This window comes from Aplysia californica, unplaced genomic scaffold, assembly GCF_000002075.1.
Source record: "Aplysia californica isolate F4 #8 unplaced genomic scaffold, AplCal3.0 scaffold00167, whole genome shotgun sequence".
Taxonomy (NCBI): Eukaryota; Metazoa; Mollusca; class Gastropoda; order Aplysiida; family Aplysiidae; genus Aplysia; species Aplysia californica.
In genome coordinates, this window is record NW_004797437.1 from 604811 (window position 1) to 629161 (window position 24351).

Here is a 24351-nt window from a genome sequence, read left to right on the forward strand (position 1 = left end):
TAAATTTGGGGGCATCATCCCCCTGAACCTTGCAGGGGGCTTATGCAGCTGCCAGACCCCTGGCAAAGAATTTTTCTTACTTTTCTGCTTTGTCTACTGGAAGTACCATTCCTTGACAGCATAGAGAAAATCCAACATAAATAGACACTGCTTGAATCAATACCTGATATCAGATTAATTATTCTTAGATGTAGCTCCAAATTTTGTGAATGTGAACCTACAGGCTTTGAAACTGAATGATGTTAAAAAAATATATGAAAACACCAAAGCCCTAACCCTACCTGTAACCCAGCAGAAAATGCTGCTGGCATTGATGAACTAAAATTTCATGATTATGAGCTCTTCCAAATTGTCAGCAGGGTGGCATTGTGTTGGCAGCCCCAGATGACTCCGAATGCACATCACTATACGGAAGAACCAACAAAACTCTTGAACAGAACAACCACTGTACATACCCTAACCTAGAGCATATGATTTCGAAATCATGTTTGAATTTCTATAATAATCACCATACGTACGGTACCAAGTCTAAAAAAGAACCCTGCTAAGAATAAGCTCTGCACTTCACAAAATCCACAAAGACATGTCGGTGGTGAATGAGACATTTGTGTCAAAATCTAGAAATACAAACTCAATTGTTTTATTTTTGAAGCATTATTTCCTGGAAATAAGACAACTTGATAAAGAAAATTTGGTTAAAATCTTTAAAACTTATTAAATTGCAAACCAACCTACTACCCTATCATTTTTTGTTCTTAAAACTTTCAAAGATAGTTCATTGGGCAAACCTCCCCCCTCTTCACACATATTTGTAAGTTCAATATTCATGCTCAATAGTTACCCATGACCAGGGTCACAATAACAATACTTTCGCAGGCTTCATTATCATTGTTATTTGCAAATCCGGTCTTTGAAAGTTCATAACTCTTCTTGAGCACGGCAAGTCCGTGATGAGCAATGCTAGAAGACGAACGTTTTCTCACATGAAAACGGACTTTCAACACCCAGGCCCTTCAAGAAATATATTAAATACTTTTTGGTTGGCAGCTATGCTTAGTTTCATTAAGACAAACAGATGATCCCAGCCCTAGAAAGGTAGACAATTACCTCCTTTGTCACTGTCATAGTGCGAAGCGTCGAACTGAGCATTATCATTGGGAAGTTGGACGCTTGCTATCAACAAGTGGTTCTGTTCATCTGACCTAAAGGAGGAAGACAAAAACATGGCAATCTAAGGAATAAGCGGGACAAGTCACTGACCAAAGCTGCTGTGAATAGTTTTCTTGCTGGTAAGTCCAGTTTTTAACTGTACTGTATAACCAACTCACCAACACAGCGGGAATTTCACGTTTGTCTCTACTGACCTTGAAAGAAACAGATTCAAACAGATTTTCACATCAAATCAGACAAAACTCTATACTCTGAAACAATGTTTTCAGAATTAAACATCTACCAAAGGCGTAAAACAAACTACAAATAATGTTAACCAATACATTCTACATCTCTGTGATATGACAAGCTCATACGCTCGTCAACACTTCCTATTCCTTCTTTTTTTACAATGCTTGCTACATTTTCTCTTTTTTTCACACCTGCCAATCAAATTGTAAAAAGGTTAATTATTGACAGGTATGCCAGGACTCATCCCAGTTTCATTTAAAAAATTACAAACAGAAATATTTACCCCATTAAAAAGTGCCATTCTACCAGTCCAGAGGAACAAACACCACTTCTGTTGAGTTCACGATCTATCCCCATGTTTAATAACCCCAGTCTCATCTTAACTGTCTCATAGCTCTGGTTCTAAGAAGTAGTCTCTGCTTAAGACCCCGGTGTTCAGGAGCAAGGAAAATCTGGGTTCTTAACCGAGGGACCAAGAAGAGAATCTACGGTAACCCATGTAAAGGCCAATAACAGGTAAAATGGTCTACTTCAACTCCTAAAAAAAATAATTGATGAGGCCCCTGGGTGGGTTTATGACATGGCGAGCAAAGAGTGGCCAACCTTGACGACCAATCACAGTGGCATGAGGAATGCAATTTGCACTTATTATCCTATGGTGAGTCTCAAGTCCTACGATTATCCAGTTGCCCCTCCCCCCATCAGTCTAAAATTGATAGCTTTCTATCTCTGACAGAATTCCCCTGCCTTTGTTGTTACGCACCAGTACATTGTGACCATACCAATTAAAATTTAGTTATTGCAAATTCGGGAATAGAGACAATTTACTGCTGCAATGGTCAGGGATGAATTCACAGTTCCATATGATCCCACCTAATGCGAACGTGTAGGCCATACCCACCCAGAGAGTGATGTAAGTTTAGGTGAAGAGCTCAGACGCGAATGTGATTGATCAGTTCACACCTTGGTGTGATCCTGTCTGGGGCAAACATTGTTCAGTAGACCTGCATGTGAGCCTCAACCAGATTGTCTGAAAATTTTGTGCAACCCCCCCCCCCCCAAAAAAAAAGCATTTGTGGGTGTCATAAGGAAGGACATCCGAGTAGCCAGCGACCACCCCAACAAACACAATAAAGAAGAGACCTAACCCTAACCCTACCCCCAAAAAGAACCTGCAACGGGCCTCATGTAAAAAGTCCAAAACAAGTCCTAAATGAAAAAAAAATAGATCTAGATCTAATTAAAATACCACACTCCAAAGCCAAAACAAACAAGGAGCATAGATCTAGATCTATGGCTTACATCTGCATTGCTATAGGGTTTGATCTAGATCTAGATCTTGTAGAACAAGTGAATAGGAATAGGCCTTGAACTAGAAATCCGCATCCGATTCCGAACAGAGGGACTCAGCTGAGTCTAGATTCTAGATCTAGATCTAAATAAATAAATAATTCACGCACCTAATGAAATGCTTATTTTTACCAATATTAATTACAGCACAACCTATGATAGGGTTTGACACAATAGAATTGGAATATGAATCCTTCATTGAGGTCTATAATGATCTATATAAATCTAGATCTAGATCTAGATTCTATTAGAACAAGAGAGTCGGACTTGAATGAATCCACACGATCTGAACAATTGAATTAGTCAACAAACGAAATTCGGCCGCTCGAGCACGAAACTGAAAGTAGATAATTTAGGTTGTCGTCCTTTTCCGTATTCGCATTTCTACTCAGGTTCCGACAATTATGTCGGAAACGCCGACGTCGGCAGTCGGCGGTGCGCGCGTCGGCGGTCGGCACGAAAACGAAAGTGCCGACGAAGCCGACGGGGAAAAAAGGGGTCGCTGGCAGTCGGCCAGGCCTCGCACTACGCACATTGACTGATACAGGTGGGCCTAGCGATAGCATCGGCCGGTTCGCGATTGTCGGATTTCAGACGATTGTCGGCAAACATGCAGGTCTAGTTCAGTTTCATCTAGTATTACAACATTTATGTGATAACATTCAGTTAAATGATCTCAACTTGTTCCTCTTGTTTTATCAGCTGTGCCCACCTGGGTTTTTTTTTGTTCCACTAATTATGATCTGAAATGTGGGCGGGATCTAAGCCCAATGCAGACCTAAGAGTGAATCAGAGGGGGATCCTACGGGTGACTTTTGTACAGTATAAATTCTGTTGCAGGATCTTAAGCGAACCGGGATCGTAAATGGTGGGATCTCAGGCAGAGACTAATATTTGTGTATTGTAGCAAAGAGCACAATGATTTACTCTCAGGTTAATTAAATTTAGTTAAAGAAAACCTTAATCATAAAAAGGTTAGTCAACCTGATGTTGAACAAATCAAACCAAAAAATGTTATTTGATATGTATGTAGCTTAAATTGAAAATATTTAAAGCGAGACATTTTGTACGAGGAAAGAGCATATATACAGATAGTGATGATCATGTTGAGGCAGGGAAAGGCAAGAACAGTGAAAGTCACAATAGTAAACCCTAGTCACAGACAAAAAGGAAACAACAGCACCAGTCTCAGAAACACACCTGAAGACCCAGAATAGACTGAGTAATGACTGTAATTTGGACACAAGAGGGATAAAAACCAGTCAGATAAGACTTTATAAAATACAAAGTAGTGCTTCAGGGGAAAATCCTCAGCAGTAGTTTAAAACAGAAACAGTTGGAGAAGGTATTTCAATACGACACAGTACAGGTTCATCAAACAACAACCTAACCTTCAAGAAAAGAAATGTTCTCGTGAGCTACACCAGTGGTATTATTCATGAAGAAATCAAACCAGAACGTTCAAAGCAGGGCCCTGACACAAAGCTACCAACATTCATCATGAATGAGCACAAAACATCTTATTTACTCATCATGTTTGTTCTGTTTATTGAGAGAGAAAGACATCTTATTTACTCATCATGTTTGTTCTGTTTATTGAGAAAGAGAGAGAGAGAGAGAGAGAGAGAGAGAGAGAAAGAGAGAGAGAGAGAAAGAGAGTGTGTGTGTTGAACCATTAAACTCACAGACTTTATCTTATCAAACATTTTTTCTAAATATCTGAAGGTAGAAGTTAAAAACGAAATTTGGGAGAAAAAAAAAGCAACAACTATTGTTAATGATGGGAAAGCAAGCAACATTAAATATTATCCGCCATTGGCGTTGGTGAATTGGGAACAAATATCTTCCCTGACTTCAAAGGACTTACCTTTGTGGATGAATGAGTGAGGAACAGCTATAAAAAAAAAAGGTAGGGATACACCGAAAAGGTTAACAACTACTCTCAATTGTACAAACTAATAATAATAAAAACCTCAATGGCCAAAACAATCTGCAGCCTTGACAAGCCGTCAAGTGTTTAAAAATTCAACCCATATTATTAGGCATGTTTGCTAAATTACTAAAAAATTAAAAACAGCATTCGATGTGAACGCTATAACTGCACAAATTTCTATTTATTGTCTAGTCCAATGAATGGAAAAACGCACATTCCATGACAATGTTTACATTTAACTGTAACCTACACACCACTGTCTCATGGAAAACAACCATATGAATGATACGAGAAAAGGGTACTTATGTAACATCAAGACTATAAGTACTGTGTAAGACAGAATCGCAAAGGAGCCAGAAAAAAATTCCTGTCTTAGACAGGGGAATTTAGGAGGGAGATGGAGGGGGGTTTTAAAGGCCCAGCAGGTGGGATCAAAGGTCGCTTGACCGCTCGGCAAGCAGTGGTAAAAAATTCACACCCCAACTGCTATCCTCTCTGATAATGACATGTGTCAGTGTTACTTATCCAACTACCACTAGTGCTTGCATTTCATAGGACCACTGTTTGACTTATTAAAAAACAGAAACGTTTGAACATCTCCTTTGCTTCCACCCTTAGACCCACCCATCGGTGTAACAAGAACAGTCAACCAATACCACACCTCACCGAACAACGATTCAAGGAACTCTTTTCTCGGCTGGCCGTATGATCAGAGTGGCAGGCATTGGCCAAACTAATTTCACACTTCTGGCCTCAAAGGAAAGTTTCCGTGGTGGCTTGCTACTCAAGCTCTTTCACTGGCACTCGTGAGATTTCACACCCACAGAACCCTGACCATCTGTATGGTTCAGAGCTCATATAGATGGGGTAACATTTACCCCTAAATTGCACGCCTACTCCCCTTCCTAGCCCGGAAGCATGGCGTTAAGTTTAGAGCTGGCGGATCAAACTTGGGAGTTTTGTTTCAAATCAGGGCTGAGTGGGCAAAGCATTTTCCGACCTAGACAGGTAAAAGTAAAACCCCCAGAAGGTAGCGGATCTTTCTTTCCGTTTCCGCGTTGGACATGTTTCCGTTTTATTCAGGAAATTAAAGAGGAATATATCAAAGGGGGAGAGGGGAGATTCCATTAAGGCATGTTCAACAACATAGTTACCGAAACACTTATGAATGAAACTTGACAACCAATAATAAGAAAGGCCAAACTTACTACATGCAAGCATACAATGTAGACAGATTTCTAGAACCTGAAGAGAAACTGCTATATTCGTGTGATATTCTTCCGTTTTTTTAAAAACTGAAAAAAAAAAAAAAAAAAAAGCTCCCTTGTGTTCGTCACCCAGAAAGGCCAGTCTTCTCTTACCTCTCAGTAAACTTTCAGATCCCTTTGTATCATACATTTTAGGTACCAGCTTAAAATTACCACCCATATAACGATTACAGTTGACAGATGGTGGGAAAATAGTATATAAAGGAGCTCCTTTTCCTACATTGGCATTTCATCCTAGTAGTAAGAGGGACTGGTGGCATAATGAGGTTTGATTATATTAGACCACAGCCCTCTAGAAGAAGCGTTTCTGTTCTGAGCATATTTCTCTGAATCCCTTTAAAATTGCTTCAAACTTAAACCATAATCACCCTCATTAGCTAAGACTGTTCAGGACCACAAGGGTTTCCAGGCAAGGGAGGGAGACAAGTTAAAAAAAAAAATAGTAGAGGTTTTACGGTGCTCGCAAGTGCATAAGGTCATATGAGTGCCAGGGGTGGATGTCCACAGAGAAGTTTTTAAAGGGAATCTGCTCACGCGTCTAGCTTCAACAGCACAAAGTCTGTTTTGACTTTCAAGTAGGGTTGGATCGGGCTCGCAAAATTAGCGTCCGCGAGTAACGAACTACCCGCAAACGAGCGGACGGGTAACAAACCGTTCGTTTGTGAAGAGTAGTTCGCTACTCGCTACACATCAGACAGAGACAACAGTTCGTTTAGCGAGCCAGCGGACGGGCGGACCGAGAGACTCCATGTATTCGAGCGGGCGGACGGGAACGACTCCTTCCAATGTCTACAACTTGCACCCCCCCCCCCCAAAAAAAAATTATTAAAAAATCACCCTCCTGTCTCACATTGTAGCAAGGCGTTCATGGCTCATGGCGGAAATCCCCCCCCCCCCCCCCCCCCCGCGCCTTTGAGATAATTGGAACGTACACAGTGTGCCCCACGCACGAGGTGAAAGGTTACACACATAGTACTACGTCACCAGCCTCTCTCACTCCCTGTGGCACCGCTAGTGGTTTGAAACATCAGGCCTAATTAACAAACAATAGACGACGGGTCTAATCTCGCGTCGAGTATCTCGTCTGCTAGAGTTCGCCCGTTCACCCGCCCGCCCAGTGAATAAAATTGTGGAGCGGACCCAAAAAAACGAACTGACTTGAAGCTTGACTTCCGCAAAAAACTAACTGTCTTGAGGTTCGCAGTTCGCTCTCATGGCCGTCCGCTCGCCCCAACCCTACTTTCAAGGCACCCTGGAAATAGCAGGTCACAAGAGCGAGACAAACATACAAAAGAAGTAGGGGAAATGGCGATAAGATAAGGAAAGAAAAAGCTCCAGTTCCCCGTTGTAGTTCAGCCACAGCTATGAGCATTGTTGAATCAGCCCATTTACAATTCTGCTGTGCATAAGAACGAGAAATGTCCCCCCTTTGAGAATGGCCAAAAGACATTCAGTCAGTGGCACTGCCCGATAATTTACTACAGTGAAGAACTTACGTATGGGTTCCAAGAATCAGTCTGTGAAGAGAATAATCTTTTCCCTCTGGCCTGAGACGAAAACGAAAAAGAAAGATAGTATTGGTTGTAGTTCAAATCACACATTAGTCATTTGTGCACATCTCACAAAACCCATTTCCAAATCAAAGAAATATTTCAATACATTTCAAACACAGGTGGGAGTAAAATAACATGCAAAGCCCCACAGCATTTCTCGACTCATAACAAGGGTTTCTTTTTAAGCAACAGAAAATTAATAGTAATGACCAATAATCATTATCATTTATGCAACTTTCGTTGGTACACTTTAAGACTACCATGCTGGCATACAAGAAAAAAACATGTTTAGTGTACAGAGCTTCCAGCAGGTGATGTCATTTTTCGAGGATTTTCGGGTCCAGGGCAGCGCCTTGGCAGGGAGGTTGAAGGGGGATGGCGTCACCCTTATGAGTGAGATTTTTGTTTTCAGGGCACCCTAAGCATGCCATTTCTGGCTATTCAAGCCTAAATTTAAAAAGAAAATAAGTGAGAAAAAAACATACCTAGCATAGGCCTACATAATTTTCTGCTTGTGTTAATCCATATAAATCAAAAGCCATGCTTTCTTCCTTGTACTGATACTATACATCCACAACAGTAGTATAACAGCTAGATCTATAAAACTTGACAGTTAATGTTCAACCTTTTTTCTGCATGTGTTGGTTTGCACCACAATGTGTAGAATCCTTAAAATTATAAAAGTATAACAGCTAGAATCTAGATCTAGATCACTTGACAGCTTATATTCAACTGAAATCCTCAACAATATATATACAAATAAACAAGTCTGATGAAAAAATCAACCCCTCTTCAGAGTTTTCTTTTCTTGGCAGGTCCAAGATCTATTGAACCACAATCGTCATGTCTTCATCTTGTTTACAGTGCTGGTGCTCTGCTTGTTCTTTAGAAAGTGAAAGTAAAAGACACTGTCTACACTTTAAAATAAAAGAGCTCTTCCGGTATGGGTTGGCTATTGTTGACTATCAGAATCTAGTAATTACGACATTTTTTATTTCGCATTCTAGAAAATAATTCCCCCCCCTGCTAATTTGCAGAAATCCGCAAAACTGCAGACTGGAAGCACAGATTGTAAAAAAAGATTTTAAAAACTCAGTTTGCACATCATACTAGAACAAACAAAACAAAAAAATATAATTTTTTAACACTGAAACAGAAATAAAGACTCTTTCTTAAAACTAAAAATGGTTAGAAAAAGTGCTCACCTCGTTACATCTGCAAGCCACTGTGCTGTTAAACTTGGCCATTCCAAGGCATGGGTCATAACAAGGTCATATAGGAAAGGGGTGTTTTTCTTCCATATTTTGTACTCCTCATTTATTACTCTCTCCTCTGCAGCCTCATCAAAGTTTTCTGCAGACAGAAGGAAATGGACGTCACTTACATTTCACAGTGCACAATAGGGCTGGGCAAGTACCCGGGTACAAAGCTTAAAATCGGCTACCCTTTTAATTGTGACAGAGTGACGCCGTGACAACTAACGTGGCATTAATTGCGACAGAGTGAACACGGAGCTCTTTTACGATGATGATTAGAATCTAACATCATCTAGATCTCTACCATTTCCGTTAAGCTTCCCAGCATGGTGGTCCTAGTTATCTAATCTCCGCCTGACAAGGAAAGCTTTCTAGAGTAGGCACTCAAATCTTACGACAAATTTGACAAAGCTTTTGCTAAATTTAAAAATGAAAATTTTGTTTTGCCTTTAGAAAGAAATCATCTGAAACGGTAGAGAAGGTGAACTTAAAGTGTGTGGCAAAAATCCACAAATACTTTCTGTACAGTAGAGTTGACTTTATCTGTACACATTATAAATTATACACAGCCCAAATATATGAGGCAACAAATATTACAACAAACCATCAGCAGCATACAAGAGTAACAAAAACCACTAGGGGCAACAACAGTAACAACAATAACCAGAAAAGAGCCGCGACTGTCTTTGTTAGTTTGGTGTGTGTGTGTGTGTGTGTATGAGTGTATACGTGTATGTGTTGTGCGCGTGTGTGTAAGCGTATTTGTTGTGCGTGTGTGTATGCGTATTTGTTGTGCGTGTGTGTGTATGCGTATTTGTTGTGTGTGTGTGTGTGCGTATTTGTTGTGTGTGTGTGTATGCGTATTTGTTGTGTGTGTGTGTGTATGCGTATTTGTTGTGAGTGTGTGTATGCGTATTTGTTGTGTGTGTATGTGAGTTTGAATGTGTGTGTGTGTGTTTGTTTTTCTTTTTTTTTTAATAACTTCTTTCTTTTTGGCCACAGAGTCACTCTGTCGCAATCAATGCGCATTAACTGTCACAGAGTCACCCTGTCGCAATATAGCATACACCACGTTAGTTGTCACAGCGTCACTTTGACGCAATAAATGCTACCTTACTAAAATTAGCAGCAAATCAGAAAGGTGAGTTGCTCTATGTCTAGCCGCATGCATGTTTCCTTTGTATTGTCATACATGTAACTAAACTAGACTCCCAAGGTAAGGATGATTAGTAGATTTACTAGTGTAGACTAGATATTTAGATCTAGTGTGTAGATCTAAAGGTGATCATGTCAGGTTGGGGTTGGGGGAAGGGGGTGGTGGTGAAGAAACTAGAATCGAATCTAAATCTTGCCTACTTTCTACATTTGCAGATTTTGCATGGCCGTCCTGTATCTTAGATCTAGAGAATAGATTTAGGCAATTTTGTAGTTTCGTCCAAAGCTGAACACCAGAGACTGAATAGCCAGGTAATCGCTGAGGAGTGAACTAAGCGTAAGACTGGAAGGAAGCACTGAAGTAAAGCCAGAAAATCAAAATTCAAGCAAAGAATGGTGTTTATCGGCAGTTCCCACCCCCAATTATTATTCGCCAGTTTGGGCCCCAAGAATCAAGAGTGGAGGGTTTCGGGGGGCGTGTCCCCCTGACCGAATTAAAATATGGAGGGGGTGTGTGTGTGTGTATTCGAATAACATTTCATAGTATTCACACAGTAGGCCTATTTCCACACCCTGTGCGAATACAATCCCATAGTATTCACACACCCTCCGCGAATAACTCATAGCTGCCACAAAGGAATTTCAAAAAAGGAGGAAATTCACGCGAAGGCGCAAGCTCTCTCTCCGAAGTCCGAAGGCTATCGGGAAAACCTGCGATGAAGTCATCGGCGACCTATTTAGTTATAGGCAGCTAATCACGTGCTGCCTAGCGACCACGCGCCTCTTGCATGCCGGCCCTTCGCGTTTGGAATGTGCGATCTAGTTTCTAGCTCTAGTGTTTTATCAATGGAAGGGTGGTAATTTTAAGTTGGTACGTAAAATGTATTGAACGTAGAGATCTGAAATTTTACAGCAATAAAGAAGACATGTGGGGCGATCAACCTGCAGCTCCGCTTAGTTTTCGAACCGCAGAGGAAATTCGCACAAACACTGCAAAAGTCCTAAAGATTATGGACTATGGATGACGACAGACGAACTCGGCAATAAAAAAAAGGTAGCATCAATTGCCACCGAGTGACGCGGTGGCAATTGACAAAAATTGACTTTTTGTCAATTGCCACAGAGAGAAGCTGTGTCAAGTCTGAAAACAACACTATCTTAAGCATTATACATTTACGAAGTGACTATTTCTCCGAACGGTTTCCGGTCTCGTGATTTTTTGTCTATTTATTGCGAGAGTTCGGCGCTAACTTTCATTCTGCCTCTGGTCTGGGAAGGAACACCGCATGGCAAGCCCGCCTACATACAACCTTCAGTAACACCCACCACCATCATGCACATGTACACACACTAAATAAACATAATCAGTGGGCAACTTTTGAACGTATGACGAGCTGAGTTGTGGATGGAGAGACAGTGTGAGTGACAGAGCGGGTGAAAGGTAGAATTTACGGGTGTATCCACAGGCGACAGCAACTACAAGACGACGACACCGACCCCCCCCCCCCATGGTTCGCAGGGTGCAAGGGAATGAGTGAGATTTTCTTTGTGTGTGCCTGGAGGGAGGGGGTGGGGTGTGAAAGTCATGAGGACGGGGATCAGCCGCGGGAGAGAACACGGGAATTGAATGAATGAGTGAGACTGAAAGAGAGGAACGACTCATGAGCCCTGGAGTGAATAGATCCTGTGTTTCTATTTTTGTATACTTTGAACTGTTACTGAATAAAGGCTGAAATAAAGCCCGAAAAACACACACACTCCTCACTCTCCACTTACACACTTACTACCACACACAGACACACTCACATGCATAGACACACACACAAGCAAATTTTTGGGTCTATATCTATTTCAATTTTCAAGAGCTAGTCTAGATTTTTAGATGAGTGTAAAAATGTGAAAAAGAAAGGTATCACAAAAGAATTAAATCAAAATTAGTCGAACAGCCCATAAACAACCACAAAAATAAACAAATAAGGGTGTGTGACAACCTGTCTGAAGAAAATTGCCTGTTTTAACCCTCCTAAAAGTGTGTAAATTTTAACAAAAAGTACAGGATATTACATGATGTAAATTATGGAATCACACACATTAAGGGGCCTGCCAGTGTCAATACATGTAATCAGTTTTGGAGGAACGTACGCTCTAATATAAAACATTTAAATCTATATATATACATTATATATATTTAGAATCTAATGAAGGAAGGAACATCAAATTAATTGACGTTACACTATGCAACATCCCCCCCCCCCCTTTCCCCAACAAACAAAATGGTACAAAAACAACACACCAGAACAATAACAAGAAAAAAAATTACACACTAACAAAATAAAACACCACAAAGAGTCAAAGAGGGAAAATAAAAGTAACTGTAACGTATTAAACAAATCAACGTGGTGACAACAAGTGAGAAAGAGACTAAGTGAAGCTAAGTGAACTTTCTTTCAAAAGTACAGAGGTTTCGGTTTTTCTTTAAAAAATTTTTAAATTTGACTTTTATTCCCCGACCAAAAAATCGAGCCACAATTGATTGGTCGCGGCCGCGACAAACGCAGAAGCTATGTGTCGTTATCAATAACCCTCCGTAGATCTAGATCTAGACAGCACACGAGTGAACACAACACATTAAGTTTAAGAGCAGCACCAGTCATAGGCAACATGTCACATCTGTAGCGAAAAACTGTTTGGAACTGTAGCATTTCTTTATAAATATTTACTGCGGACTTTTTTAGATCGATTGAACCAAATTGTATACGAACAATCTTTGGTCGGCCTATACTCTATATAATATCCGAAATTTGCGGGAAAGGATGTGATTTCAGAGTGTTCGGAGAAATAGTGCCCAGCTTTATTTTCCCGAACGTTCAGAGAAGATTTCAGAGTGTTCGGAGAAATAGTGCCCAGCTTTATTTTCCCGAACGTTCGGAGAAGATTTCAGAGTGTTCGGAGAAATAGTGCCCAGCTTTATTTCCCAAACGTTCAGAGAAGATTTCAGAGTGTTCGGAGAAATAGTGCCCAGCTTTATTTTAGTGCCCAGCTTTATTTTCCCGAACGTTCGGAGAAGATTTCAGAGTGTTTGGAGAAATAGTGCCCAGCTTTATTTCCCCGAACGTTCGGAGAAATAATGCCGGCATATACATAATGTGTGTCTAATGGGCCAATTTGTTCTCAACTAATTTCATTGGATGAGCATCTAGTCTAGAGCTACGGTACCAACTTGGCGTGTTTTCAATGAGCGTGCCGTAGGCCTAGATCTAGGCTAGCCTTAGCCTACACTTCGGTGTAGAACCAACACATGCAATTCTAGAAGTAGAAGGCCACAAACGCACACAAACTCAAGCAGAAATTCACGTTATATCGGGGGACGGGGGTCAGAAAAACACACACACACACGGACAGAGAGGCGAACGCACAACACCGGGCACTCGAGCACAATAAGCTAGATCTAGATCTATCCACCGATGCAAAAGAGCTCCAATTTACTCGGTGGCAATTGACACTACCATAAAAAAAAAAAACAACAGACTAGGCTACCTATCAATATCAATGCTAGATCTAGAGTCTAGACTAGATCTAGAGTAAAATTACCGGTTCGGTCAAAATTAGGACGAAAACAGGCACGTCGACTTTAAAGCTTGATATCTCTTATCTGCCTTGCCCTAGAGACAAATCGAAACCAGCTACAGGAAGCCCTGTGATTGGATGACCCCAGGAATGACCTGTTTCAGCTTGTTCTCATATTTGAGGCCCTTACTGGGTGCAAAAGTGACACCCGATTTAGTTTTCTCATGGATTCGGGCAGTATTTTGACCTTCGGTCATTTTCAATTATTATCACATTTGTTTCTTTGCAAGCTTAATAACATGATTTTTAATGCTTGTTATCAAAACTTGGACACAATGATAGTTTGTCTAAAGTGGTTTTCACCAGTTATAGCTATTTTAATGAGTATGTAGACCCACTCTACTACCTACGTGCTATCTGACTCTACTACACTGGTATCTGGCTCACTCGACTACACTGGTATCTGACTCTGCAACACTGATATCCGACTGTATTACACACTGGTATCTGACTCTATTACACTGGTGTCTGACTGAATTAATATGCTGTATCTGACTCTACTATTATTTAAATTATGCACAAATTCTTTATTCTTTGTTGGCCACCTCTATTCTCACCCGGAGTGAGAATAGTGCAGGCGAGTCTTGTGGCTAATCTCACCCGGTGCGCGCTCACCAAATTTTGCGTTCACCCTAAACCACAGAATTCTACACTGTGATAACAGAAAAATTGTAGAATTCTGTGCCGTGAACAAACGTTCCATTACAATTGTAGCCTACTAAAAGCGTACAATTTTGTCTGTGGGCAGTGGAGAGAGAGAGAGAAAGAGAGAGAGGAGTAGCGCGAGAATTTCTGGGCAAAACAAAATGGCGACCCGCGTAGTTCGGCTCGATTCGAAAAGTTAAATAGCCATAGCATCTTTGTAGACAACCAAATTTATTTACTTTTGTGTTTTAACATCATTTTTTAACTTTGTTTTGGTCAATTTGATCGTCCACACCGATAGACAGTATTCAGAAAGAGACAGAGAGAGAGAGAGAAGAGGGGAGGAGTTGATCTTGCGAGAACTTCCGGGCGGGTGAGAATAGCCACTTTCTTCTTTGTTATATAACCATTGGCTTTATATTATCTTATAATGTGCCCGAAGGATGAGAAACTACGGATTTTATGTTACAATCCGGGCACCCCCCCTTTGGCCAAAAACGGCAAATTCTCTTTCATCCTTGACAGGGCCTCATATGCAAATAACTCTCCAGCCTTCAGAGTCTACCAAAATGTAGAATCTAGGTCACAGGCTCCTTCATCCACAACCAATGTTAACTCTTCCGGGGAAAGAGCTTCCCGCTGTTTTGCTCAGTTGATGAAGAAAAAGCTGTCTTAACCCTGGAAGCGCGCAGGCCCTATATAAAGGGCGTGAGCCGGGCTACCCGGGAAGCGCGCACGCCCTATATATAGGGCTGACCTACTTCGACCGGGAAGCGCGCAGGCCCTATATAAAGTAGCAATGACAATGAAAAATTAAATTTTCATCCAAATTGCTTTAAAATGGGCTTACATGAAACTAGAGTAAATTCTAAGAACTATGGTTTTTAAATTTTTAAAATCCATTGATAAATAAAAAAGTTATTGGGATTTTTGTTTGCAAAATGTTGGAGGACCTTCATATAGGAAAAAATCGCCAAAATGTGGGACATGTTTTGATGTATTTTGAGGAAAAACTGTTCATAAGTCAGTAATGAATTGGAGCATATGAATGAAACTTGGCATCTCCATGTGATTTTTAGTGCCGAATCTAGTTCTGCCATCACTTTTTCGTTGTCTTCATTACTTTGGATCTTAAAGACTGATATTTGCGTGAAATTTGTTGAATTGCGTGACATCGTTTTTACCGCGACGTGATCACCCCTTCTAAAACTCAGTAAAGCGCTATCGGGAAAACCCGCGATGTAGTCATCGGTGACCCATTTGGTTATAGGCAGCCAATCACATGCCGTCTAGCGATCACGCGCCTCTTGCATGCCGGCACCTCGCGTTTGGAATGCGCGATTAAGTTTCTAGATCTAGTGTTTTATCAATGGGTGGGTGGTAATTTTAAGTTGGTACGGAAAATCTACTAAACGCAGAGATCTGAAATTTTACAGCAATAAAGAAGACATGTGGGGCGCTTGTGTGGTCGGCGATCAACCCGCAGCTCCGCTTAGTTTTCGAACCGCAGAGGAAATTCTCACAAACACGGCAATATCTCCCGTTCTAGTAATCGTTCGGGATTGTACGCTGGCATGTCGTTAGTTTAACCTTTCCTCTGGTTGGTTGCCGAGTTTCATTTATTTTCGTCCAGGAGTTTTCCCGTAACTAAACTTAGAAGAGAGTCACTTCTGATTCCGAGCGGCCCAAAAAATACCCCTCGCGCGGAGGCCGATTTTCGGCACAAAGCGCAGCGGGCGATTGGCATTGCTATATAAAGGGCATAGACGCTGACCCTTTTCAATGGAAAATTCCAGTGTTCCTTATATGGAAAATGACGTAGTCAATTACAGGCCAAAGTTATAAATAGTGACCAATGACTTTGCAAGTTATCTTGACCTCGTAGAGCGTCTCTTGGCCGAGATATCGATCGATAAAGTGACGCGGTCCCGCTGAGCGACTACACGCTATACATGTGTTATCACTTGTTTCGCCGTGCTGATGTACTAATTGTTGAGTCTATCGCGTTCTCAGCATTGTTTGTATTTGTTTGATGGCTGATCATTTTTGAATGGCTCATTCTATCAGCTTAAAGGAAATATATGCTTTTATATGCTTTTTATCATCTGTTGAGCCGTAAATGGTCATTTTTCAGTAGCAGGTATACATTTCGGGTATCTCAGCTGTTTCCCCCCCCCCCCCCGCCAAACCCCCATGTTTACAACTGGAAAGTGGCTATTCTCACCCGCCCGGAAGTTCTCGCAAGATCTACTCCTCCCCTCTTCTCTCTCTCTCTGTCTCTTTCTGAATACTGTCTATCGGTGTGGACGATCAAATTGACCAAAACAAAGTTAAAAAATGATGTTAAAACACAAAAGTAAATTAATTTGGTTGTCTACAAAGATGCTACGGCTATTTAACTTTCGAATCGAGCCGAACTACGCGGGTCGCCATTTTGTTTTGTTCTCTCTCCTCTCACTCTCTCTCTCCACTGCCCACAGACAAAATTGTACGCTTTTAGTAGGCTACAAGTACAGTTGTAATGGAACATTTGTTCACAGCACAGAATTCTACAATTTTTCTGTTATCACAGTGTAGAATTCTGTGTTTTAGGGTGAACGCAAAATTTGTTGGCCTAGATCTAGGCTATAACGGTGAACGCGCACCGGGTGAGAATAGCCAGAAGACTCGCCTGCACTATTCTCATCCCGGGTGAGAATAGAGGTGGCCTTACAACTGATCGGCCGTGGCGGCGGGGCATTTTGGCGGGTTACTTCCGGTGAAACGCTGAGCGCTTCTAGGGTTAAGGACTATTTTTAGCAAAATATCACCGTAACTGTTGTTTCAACGAAAGTAAGGGAGGTTGCTTTTGGTTTGTGTGATAATGTGTGCCACTCTTTTGGGGCTAGATTTGAAAACAAAGTTTTAAACTAGATTCTAATCTAGATCTAGATCTAGAATATAGATCTAATCTAGATTCTAGATTAGATCTAATCTAGATCTAGATCTCTAGATCTAGAGTCTAGATCTAATCTATCTTTTTGTACTCCAGTGCCCGACAGCAAAAAACAAATGTGCTGCCCGAACCGGTACGATTACTCTAGATCTAAAATCTAGTCTAGTGCTATCATTACATATTTATCTTCGGAAGGACTTCCGTAACGAGCGACCACCCCATCAAGAATCAAACACAATAAAGAAGAGGCCTAGACCTAACCCTACCCCAAAATTGTGCTGTCTCATAGTGGTCGCTCGTTACGGAAGTCCTCCCTTATCTTCCTCCATAATAGGCCTACTCCATGCTTTCTACACTATACACCAAAGACAGATAGAATCTAGATTCTAGATAGGCTAGAGATCTACACTGCCACTGCCGCCGACACAGCGGTGCATGGCTGTTCTCGAAATCTAGGCTATGCTGGAAAAAGCTCCCCAAATAACAGCGTTTCAAAACACCTGCATACACGAAACCCTGGCTTACCGGCTTCTTTATCTGCCATCACAGTACAGCACACTGCAATACCTCTGTAAATACTATTTTCTCGGCGTTCAGCTTTCTTTTACAGTCTTCTCAAGTTGCTCGCGCCAAACTAAGAGATAGGCCTACGGCAGTAGCCCACGGTCCGCACTTAAATCCAAAATGGCGGCTGTTTTAAGTTTTTCGCAATTTTGTTCCAAACATAACTCATACTAATTGTACCGGTATTATGAATGATAAAATAAAATATTGAAGCTAAATTGTTTTTTTGTATCGTTATTTGTCTAAATATATCAATATTTGGTGTATTCTGTATGCTTAGCATGTTTCTACAACTTTATAATTACAGTCATAAAAGAAAACAGCGAGCGAAAATGGAGGGGAAAGATTGGTTCACAAATGCCGCCGTCTTTGTTCTTTGTGAAACTTTTTGCCTACGTACTTTTAATTTTACACTTTTTGTAAAATTAGGCAACTCTGTAACCTGTCGATAAAAGATAATTAAATAAAAAGTGAAATAATTATTTTAATTTTTTAAAGTCTAAAGGAGGAGTTGATTTTTTTTTTTTACGGTCACTTGTGTTTGCACCACCATTCAAAGAGACGCGCTCATTGCGCTCTACAAGCAGAACAGGCTAGATAATGTAGATTCTTATTAGGCCTACCTTTTAATTGGACAAGCCTGCTCACAGTCTTTGAAAAAGAGATTTTGAACTCAAGATGAGCTAATTGGGTTTGAAGAGAACCGTGAATGCGGAGAAAACTGGAACAAAAAAATATATAAATGGGCCTTTAAAAAAGAATTGGGGGGGGGGGGGGTAGACGTTGCACTACTGAGCAATACTTCGGAAAGAAGTAGAAACATATTCTTAGATTCAGCATTGAAATTATTTAGGGGAAATTTTGTTTATTTTTCCTAACACCTACACCACCCTCTCAAAAAAACAAACAAACCCAAAACCAAATTAATCTGATAGGCCTTGCCTCAGTAAGTGCGCTTCTGGCCTGGGCTACGAAATTCGAAAATAACCCAGACGAATAGCCCTTGGCTTTATGTTTAGTCAAAATGGAGGATTGACTGAGTTACATCCTACATAAATTTTGTATTGGGTAGCCTAACGTCAACTTTACAAGGTCTACACGTAGGATGACTTTGGTTCAAAGCTAAAAATTGTTCCTTTATATGCGTTGTCCTCAGTTGTAGTCCTGCCTTCAGTGGAGATGGAGGGGCTCAAACTCGGTGATCGAGAGCTTCAGTATTATGCCGAATTATTTCAGGCTTGTGATGTAGAAGGAAGTGGTAAAATAACAGGACCCAAGGCATCGGAACTTTTTCTTGCTTCTGGACTAAGCCCCGATATATTGAAACAGGTAGCCTATTTTCAATTTTAACATCCCACCTGTAGATGAGATACCTTTTTTTTAGCTAGTAATTGTTGTTGTTTTTTCTTTGGGTGGATCTACTTTCTTTATTATGTAAATCTAGATTCTAGATCTAGAGATCAAGAGATCTAAAATGAATGCTATTCTTCTGCTGGTATTCACTTCACAACTGGCCAGTCAACAGTGACAACAGTAGGCCTACTGGAAGTGGAGGGAAGTTTTTGTGTAAAACTTTAACTGTATTTCGGTAAATTTTTACTTTCACTCCCGCACACAGATGCACTGTTTCAGGGGTCAAACTGCTGTACTGTTTGCTGCAGATCACACATGCAAAGCCACTAAAACTAAAACTGTCGCAAATCAATTATTTTCAAGACAATTTCAAATCTAACTGTAAAATATCAAATTATGGGTGTAAAAACAGGGGGGCATGCCCCCCTGTAACCCCCCAGATTTTCTTTTACCCCAGTGGGGCTGGCCCCCCTGGAACCCCGATTGGTCCAAAGCATGTCTATCTCGGTTAAAAACAATCAAATAGGTATTTTTTTACTTTCCCTCCCGTCTCACACTCAGCTACCAGTTGTCTAATTTCTACTAAATATTGATGCGCTGAACACGAATATCAACTTCATTTCCGTCGCAAATTAATAGTTTTTGAAATATTTGATTTCACCCATGTTTTTACCCATAATTTGATATTTTACAGTTAGATTTGAAATTGTCTTGAAAATAATTGATTTGCGACAGTTTTAGTGGCTTTATGTGTGATTTGCAGCAAACATTACTGCAGTTTGACCCCTGAAACAGTGCATCTGTGTGCGGGAGTGAAAGTAAAAATTTACCATCAAATATTTCAAAAACTAGATCTATTAATTTGCGACGGAAATGAAGTTGATATTCGTGTTCAGCGCATCAATATTTAGTAGGAAATAGACAACTGGTAGCTGAGTGTGAGACGGGAGGGAAAGTAAAAAAATACCTGTATTTCTTTTAACGAAGTTGCTATATCCTATAGCCTCTAACACTCTATGCGTATGGCGGGAATAGGTAAGATTGAAGAATACCGGACCAGCGGACTGACTTTGCCTGATATCTCAACCTTAGGAATTCATGATTTTCCCCAGTTTCTCTCAATGGTGAATTTCGGATGGGTAGTTCTATTCATTACAATTTTGTCATTGGGGAGACCCCCCTGAACCCCCCCTCCTCCGCCCCAACCATTTTGTTGATTAAAGTTGGTAATACTCAGAGTACTGGATTGTGCATCACAACGTTTTAAAATAAATAATAGTATTTATTCTTGCTCTTTGCAAAAGTATAGAGTTATCTGAAAATTTTTTAAATAATGAATGAAAACTAAGTAAATCACAGTAAAATCACACCTAAACAAAATCACTAAAAATCTCAGTTTTAAATCAAATAATGATCATAATTGTATCTGACATTTAAATGCCTTTATGACTAGCTCCTTTATTGATTGGATTAATAATGAATTATACATAACTGTTGACAATAGGGCACGATAGAAAACAGTAAATATTATGACCAATTAGATAAAAGCCATTAATCATTTGAGATTCAAACAGAGTGGTTTACAGGCAGTGTAGTGATAAAATAAAAACAAATCATGGTAAATAAAAACAATTTTTGAACTTGCTTGAAAAAGAAAAAAAATGAGAAGTGGAAACAACTAATGAACTTGTAAGAAAGAAAAAAAGAATGAATAACTAAAAACTGCTATCAAGCAGTTAAACAGTGTGAGGTTGTGACTATGGTAAGTGAAAACAAGTTTCGGAATACATGTTTTAAAGTGTATATACAGTCGAACCTGTGTAAGATGGCCGCCCATTGTCAAGGAGAAAAGTGGCCGTATAAGACAGGTGGCCGTCTTAGGCAGGGCTGATCAAGATGAAGAAAACAAACTATTCCTTTCTGAGAAAAACCCATCCTTTCTGAGGTCCCAACAGAAGGTAGTTGCATTGTTGTTGTTGTTTTTTTCGCTGTTTTTTTTTTTCCTTTTGTTGCTGCTTTTGCGCCCGGGTGACAATAAAACGAAATGTGTCAGACAAGGGGGACCAAGTGCCATGGTAAAACAAACACACGGGTCGCCACCACTCGGAGAGCGAGAGACGCTTCTGTCACAAGTTCATGTTGACGTCCATTGTTACTTTGTTATAGACTGGGTATGACCACTCATCTCACTTACAATTTGTGTATACAGGGTTCTGGGCAGGGCTTATGGGATATGAGGGATCACACGCTTCCCTCCCCAGCAGCTGAAAATTAATTTTGTTACCTATTGGTCAACTGTGGGAGGGGCCTACGCAACATTGGAGGGACTGCCTAACTACAACGACAAGTTTTTAGATTGTGACAGCTCGCCCACAACGCCAGAGGCCAATGCTTGATTAATTACAAAGCGTAGTGGAGTCACTAAGGTGGCCGTCTAAGACAGGTGTTATTGCTTGGTGTGGTGATAGGGGTTGTGTGTTAAAATATGGTGGCCTCGTTGTTGGACAGGTGCCCGTTTTACACAGTTAATTTTATATGAGCCATTGCCAAAACGTGGGGAAAAACACACACATCTCACATTAGTGTGCATAAAATGTGATGCATTAGTATTTATTCCTCCAAAACGTATACACACGTCAAATATAGGATGTAGAACCTGCATTAGCAGTTTCAGACCCCTTGTCAGCTTTACAATCTTGAGTTTGTAAATTTTGTGCCAAAAATGTTCGTTTTTTTAGTGATTCCTGGAGTGTCATTTTGAGCACACCAATGCAAACTTCCAAGAATGTCCAAAATTTAGTATTTTTGGGTGTGTTTTTTTTACTTGTGCTTTGATCCTATGTTATTTGTCATTGAGAAAGGTTAACTTGCTCAAGAAATCGGTTTTTTTGTTTGCAAATAGACGAACAATTCGGATTACTTGTGCGTCTGTCGTGTCGTCACGGACTAGGTGTTTCAGAAAACACCATTATTTTTCAGTAGAATCACCGTAGCTGGTTAAATCTCTTTGCCTATCGTCGTTTATTCAATACTTCAAAAGCCGCGATGCGCGAAAGGAACATCAGGTTCCTAGATCTACGATTTCGGTCGGCTGTTTAACATTCGCCGTTATTGTCGTCAATTTGCGATGTGCCGGAAGTCCGAATTTCGCCCACTTTTGTTTTGAACGGGTCATCAAAAGTGCCCGGATATAATTGTTTTCTTGGGTGACTTCCCCTTATCCGCGTCCCCAGAACAACGGAAGCAACGGGGGAAACAGAAAAACGAAAGTCCGGTGACGCACAAGTATTTTGCGTTGAATGTGACGTAGTGGGCTGTTTTGCGTTTTTTTAGGCTACTCTGTTGAATATTTTAGTGAAATTGCGGTGTTTACACTGGATTCCTGGAACAAGAGTGTGATATGTGAACAAACTTCGAGAGATGGATCATTTCTGTAGTTATAGATTTAGCTTTTGTGCTCAGTGATGACGTTTGGGGTGTCGTCATGCAGCCGTACAAGACTGACTAACGTACAAGAAATTACATTGTCCTAAGAGCAAACATTTTTTAAGTAATGTGTGCTCTCTTTACTCAAACAAATAAACAAACATGTCCTTGTTTATCCGTCTAACTCAAAAATACACATTTGTTCTTTGTTGATATGATATACCTTTTTCCAATACATTGTGTCATTGTGTCATCATTGTTATGTACAAGTAATATTTTTCATAATTGCTAATATCAATAAGTTTTCAACATATATTTCATACATGCAAGATTCATTTAGAAGCAAAATACGCCTTTATTGATCTGTGTATCTCTTAATGCAAATTTGTTCTTTGTAGGCATGATTTTACCTTTTACAGTATGTTTTGTCATCACTGTTATGTACGAGTACTGTTTGTCATAATTAGCCACATAATTGTGATTGTCCACTGTCTTTGATATGACCTGGTATCTGTTTCAAAGCAAAAGAAACCTCTCCTTGGTTTTTTTAAATTCTTAAAGTGCGCTTTTATCTCTGGAGGCAAGACTTTTGTCTTTTCCTGTACATTGTGTCATCATTGTTATGTACAAGTCATGTTTGTCATCACTGTTATGTACAAGTCAACTCCATTGATTTTGTGCTTTTGCCTCATATTAGTTTAAAAATTGTTTTACACATGTGTTTTTCTGGTACTGAGGCTTTGATAACTGTATTTGTACAGCCTTTCACTATTGTGATGTGTTGTCAATGATAATGTCCAATGTGTATCCTTTCTTGTACATAACAATGATGACATGTTCTGTGCACTGCGTCATTGTTACAAAGCTTGCCATTCATATTACCATTATGAATGGAGTTCATAGTGTACAAAGTGTTTGTTTACTAAACAAATGGAATTTAAAGTCCATAATTTGCCTTGCTGCTTATCTGTTTTTGTCATCACTGTTACATACAAGAAATACAGTAGTTGCCAAACCAATAGACCCATATCTCCAAAACCGTACATCTCCTTGCTCTGATACTCTAGGAATATGAGCACTAAATGTCAATCTGTGACTGACAGAAAAGAGAGTCAAATTGGTAAGAAATTTTTTTTTGCACCACTGAGTCTCAAGAGAGTCTCACGTTTTGGCAATTGCTCATATATAAAAAATGCAAGGGGGAAAATGGTAAGTGTCCGTTTGTACAGGTGGCTGTCTTATAGAGGTGGCCGTCAGGGCAGGTTCGACTGTATGTTATATAAAAAAATACCCAATCAATCAGCGTGTCATATTATGACTTATGACTAGATCAGGATATTGAAAATGTTAGCACACACAATATAGAAAAAGACTGCCTTACTTTTTGTCCTAATGGGAAAAAACAAGTGATTTTAAAAGGTATCACCAGAGAAGATGATTTCAGAGAATAGTGCTGTTTTATCAGGACGTCTATTTGTTAGACACATCTCTTGCCACATCTCTCACATCGGCAGTCTATTTCTTCATCCAGAGCTTTTTTCAGACACTGCTGAGGTTTGGTTATCATTGCTGTGAGTGTGTTTGCACTAGCCATAAACAAAATGGACATAATTGTCAAGCTGAGCAGTGTCTGGCTGGTGCTTAGATGAGATTTCAGACAAGTCTGACAGGATTTCTCCATACCCCTTGCCCTCCCACGAGTGTATCTTAAAAATTAAAAAATCAATAAATCCCCCCATTCCGGAGTCCCATACTTTGCGGCGTTCAGACTTTGAATGAACTTTGATGACCCCAACAACCGGTGCTCACAGGATGCCGTGTCTTGTGATTAAGTTGTGGTAGGAACACGCAGGTTCACTGACCGGTCACGGTGGCAAACCCGACG

The 24351-nt window shown here is 40.3% G+C and overlaps 2 protein-coding genes across 6 annotated transcripts in view; one reads left to right on the forward strand and one right to left on the reverse strand.

Moving 5' to 3' along the window:
* LOC101852998 (histone-binding protein RBBP4) overlaps window positions 1-17815 on the reverse strand; it is a 28847-nt gene extending 11032 nt beyond the window's left edge. The window contains exons 1-4 of one of the 2 annotated variants that reach the window (XM_013082293.2): window positions 17649-17815; window positions 8711-8858; window positions 7449-7499; window positions 1108-1202 (exon numbers count right to left, since the gene is read on the reverse strand). In XM_013082293.2, coding sequence (XP_012937747.1) covers window positions 1108-1202; window positions 7449-7499; window positions 8711-8858; window positions 17649-17667 — 313 coding nt within the window. In that variant the 5' untranslated portion in view covers window positions 17668-17815. The remainder of the gene's footprint in view (window positions 1-1107; window positions 1203-7448; window positions 7500-8710; window positions 8859-17648) is intronic. The other variant, XM_005097904.3, reaches the window with a different exon arrangement.
* Window positions 17816-18676: 861 nt separating this feature from the next.
* The window catches only part of LOC101853235 (ralBP1-associated Eps domain-containing protein 1), a 59689-nt gene continuing 54014 nt past the window's right edge, over window positions 18677-24351 (forward strand). For 2 of the 4 annotated variants that reach the window (XM_005097905.3, XM_005097906.3), the window contains exon 1: window positions 18678-19016. In XM_005097905.3, coding sequence (XP_005097962.1) covers window positions 18867-19016 — 150 coding nt within the window. In that variant the 5' untranslated portion in view covers window positions 18678-18866. Of the gene's footprint in view, window positions 19017-24351 lie in introns of all 4 variants that reach the window. The other 2 variants (XM_035969662.1, XM_005097907.3) reach the window with 2 other exon arrangements.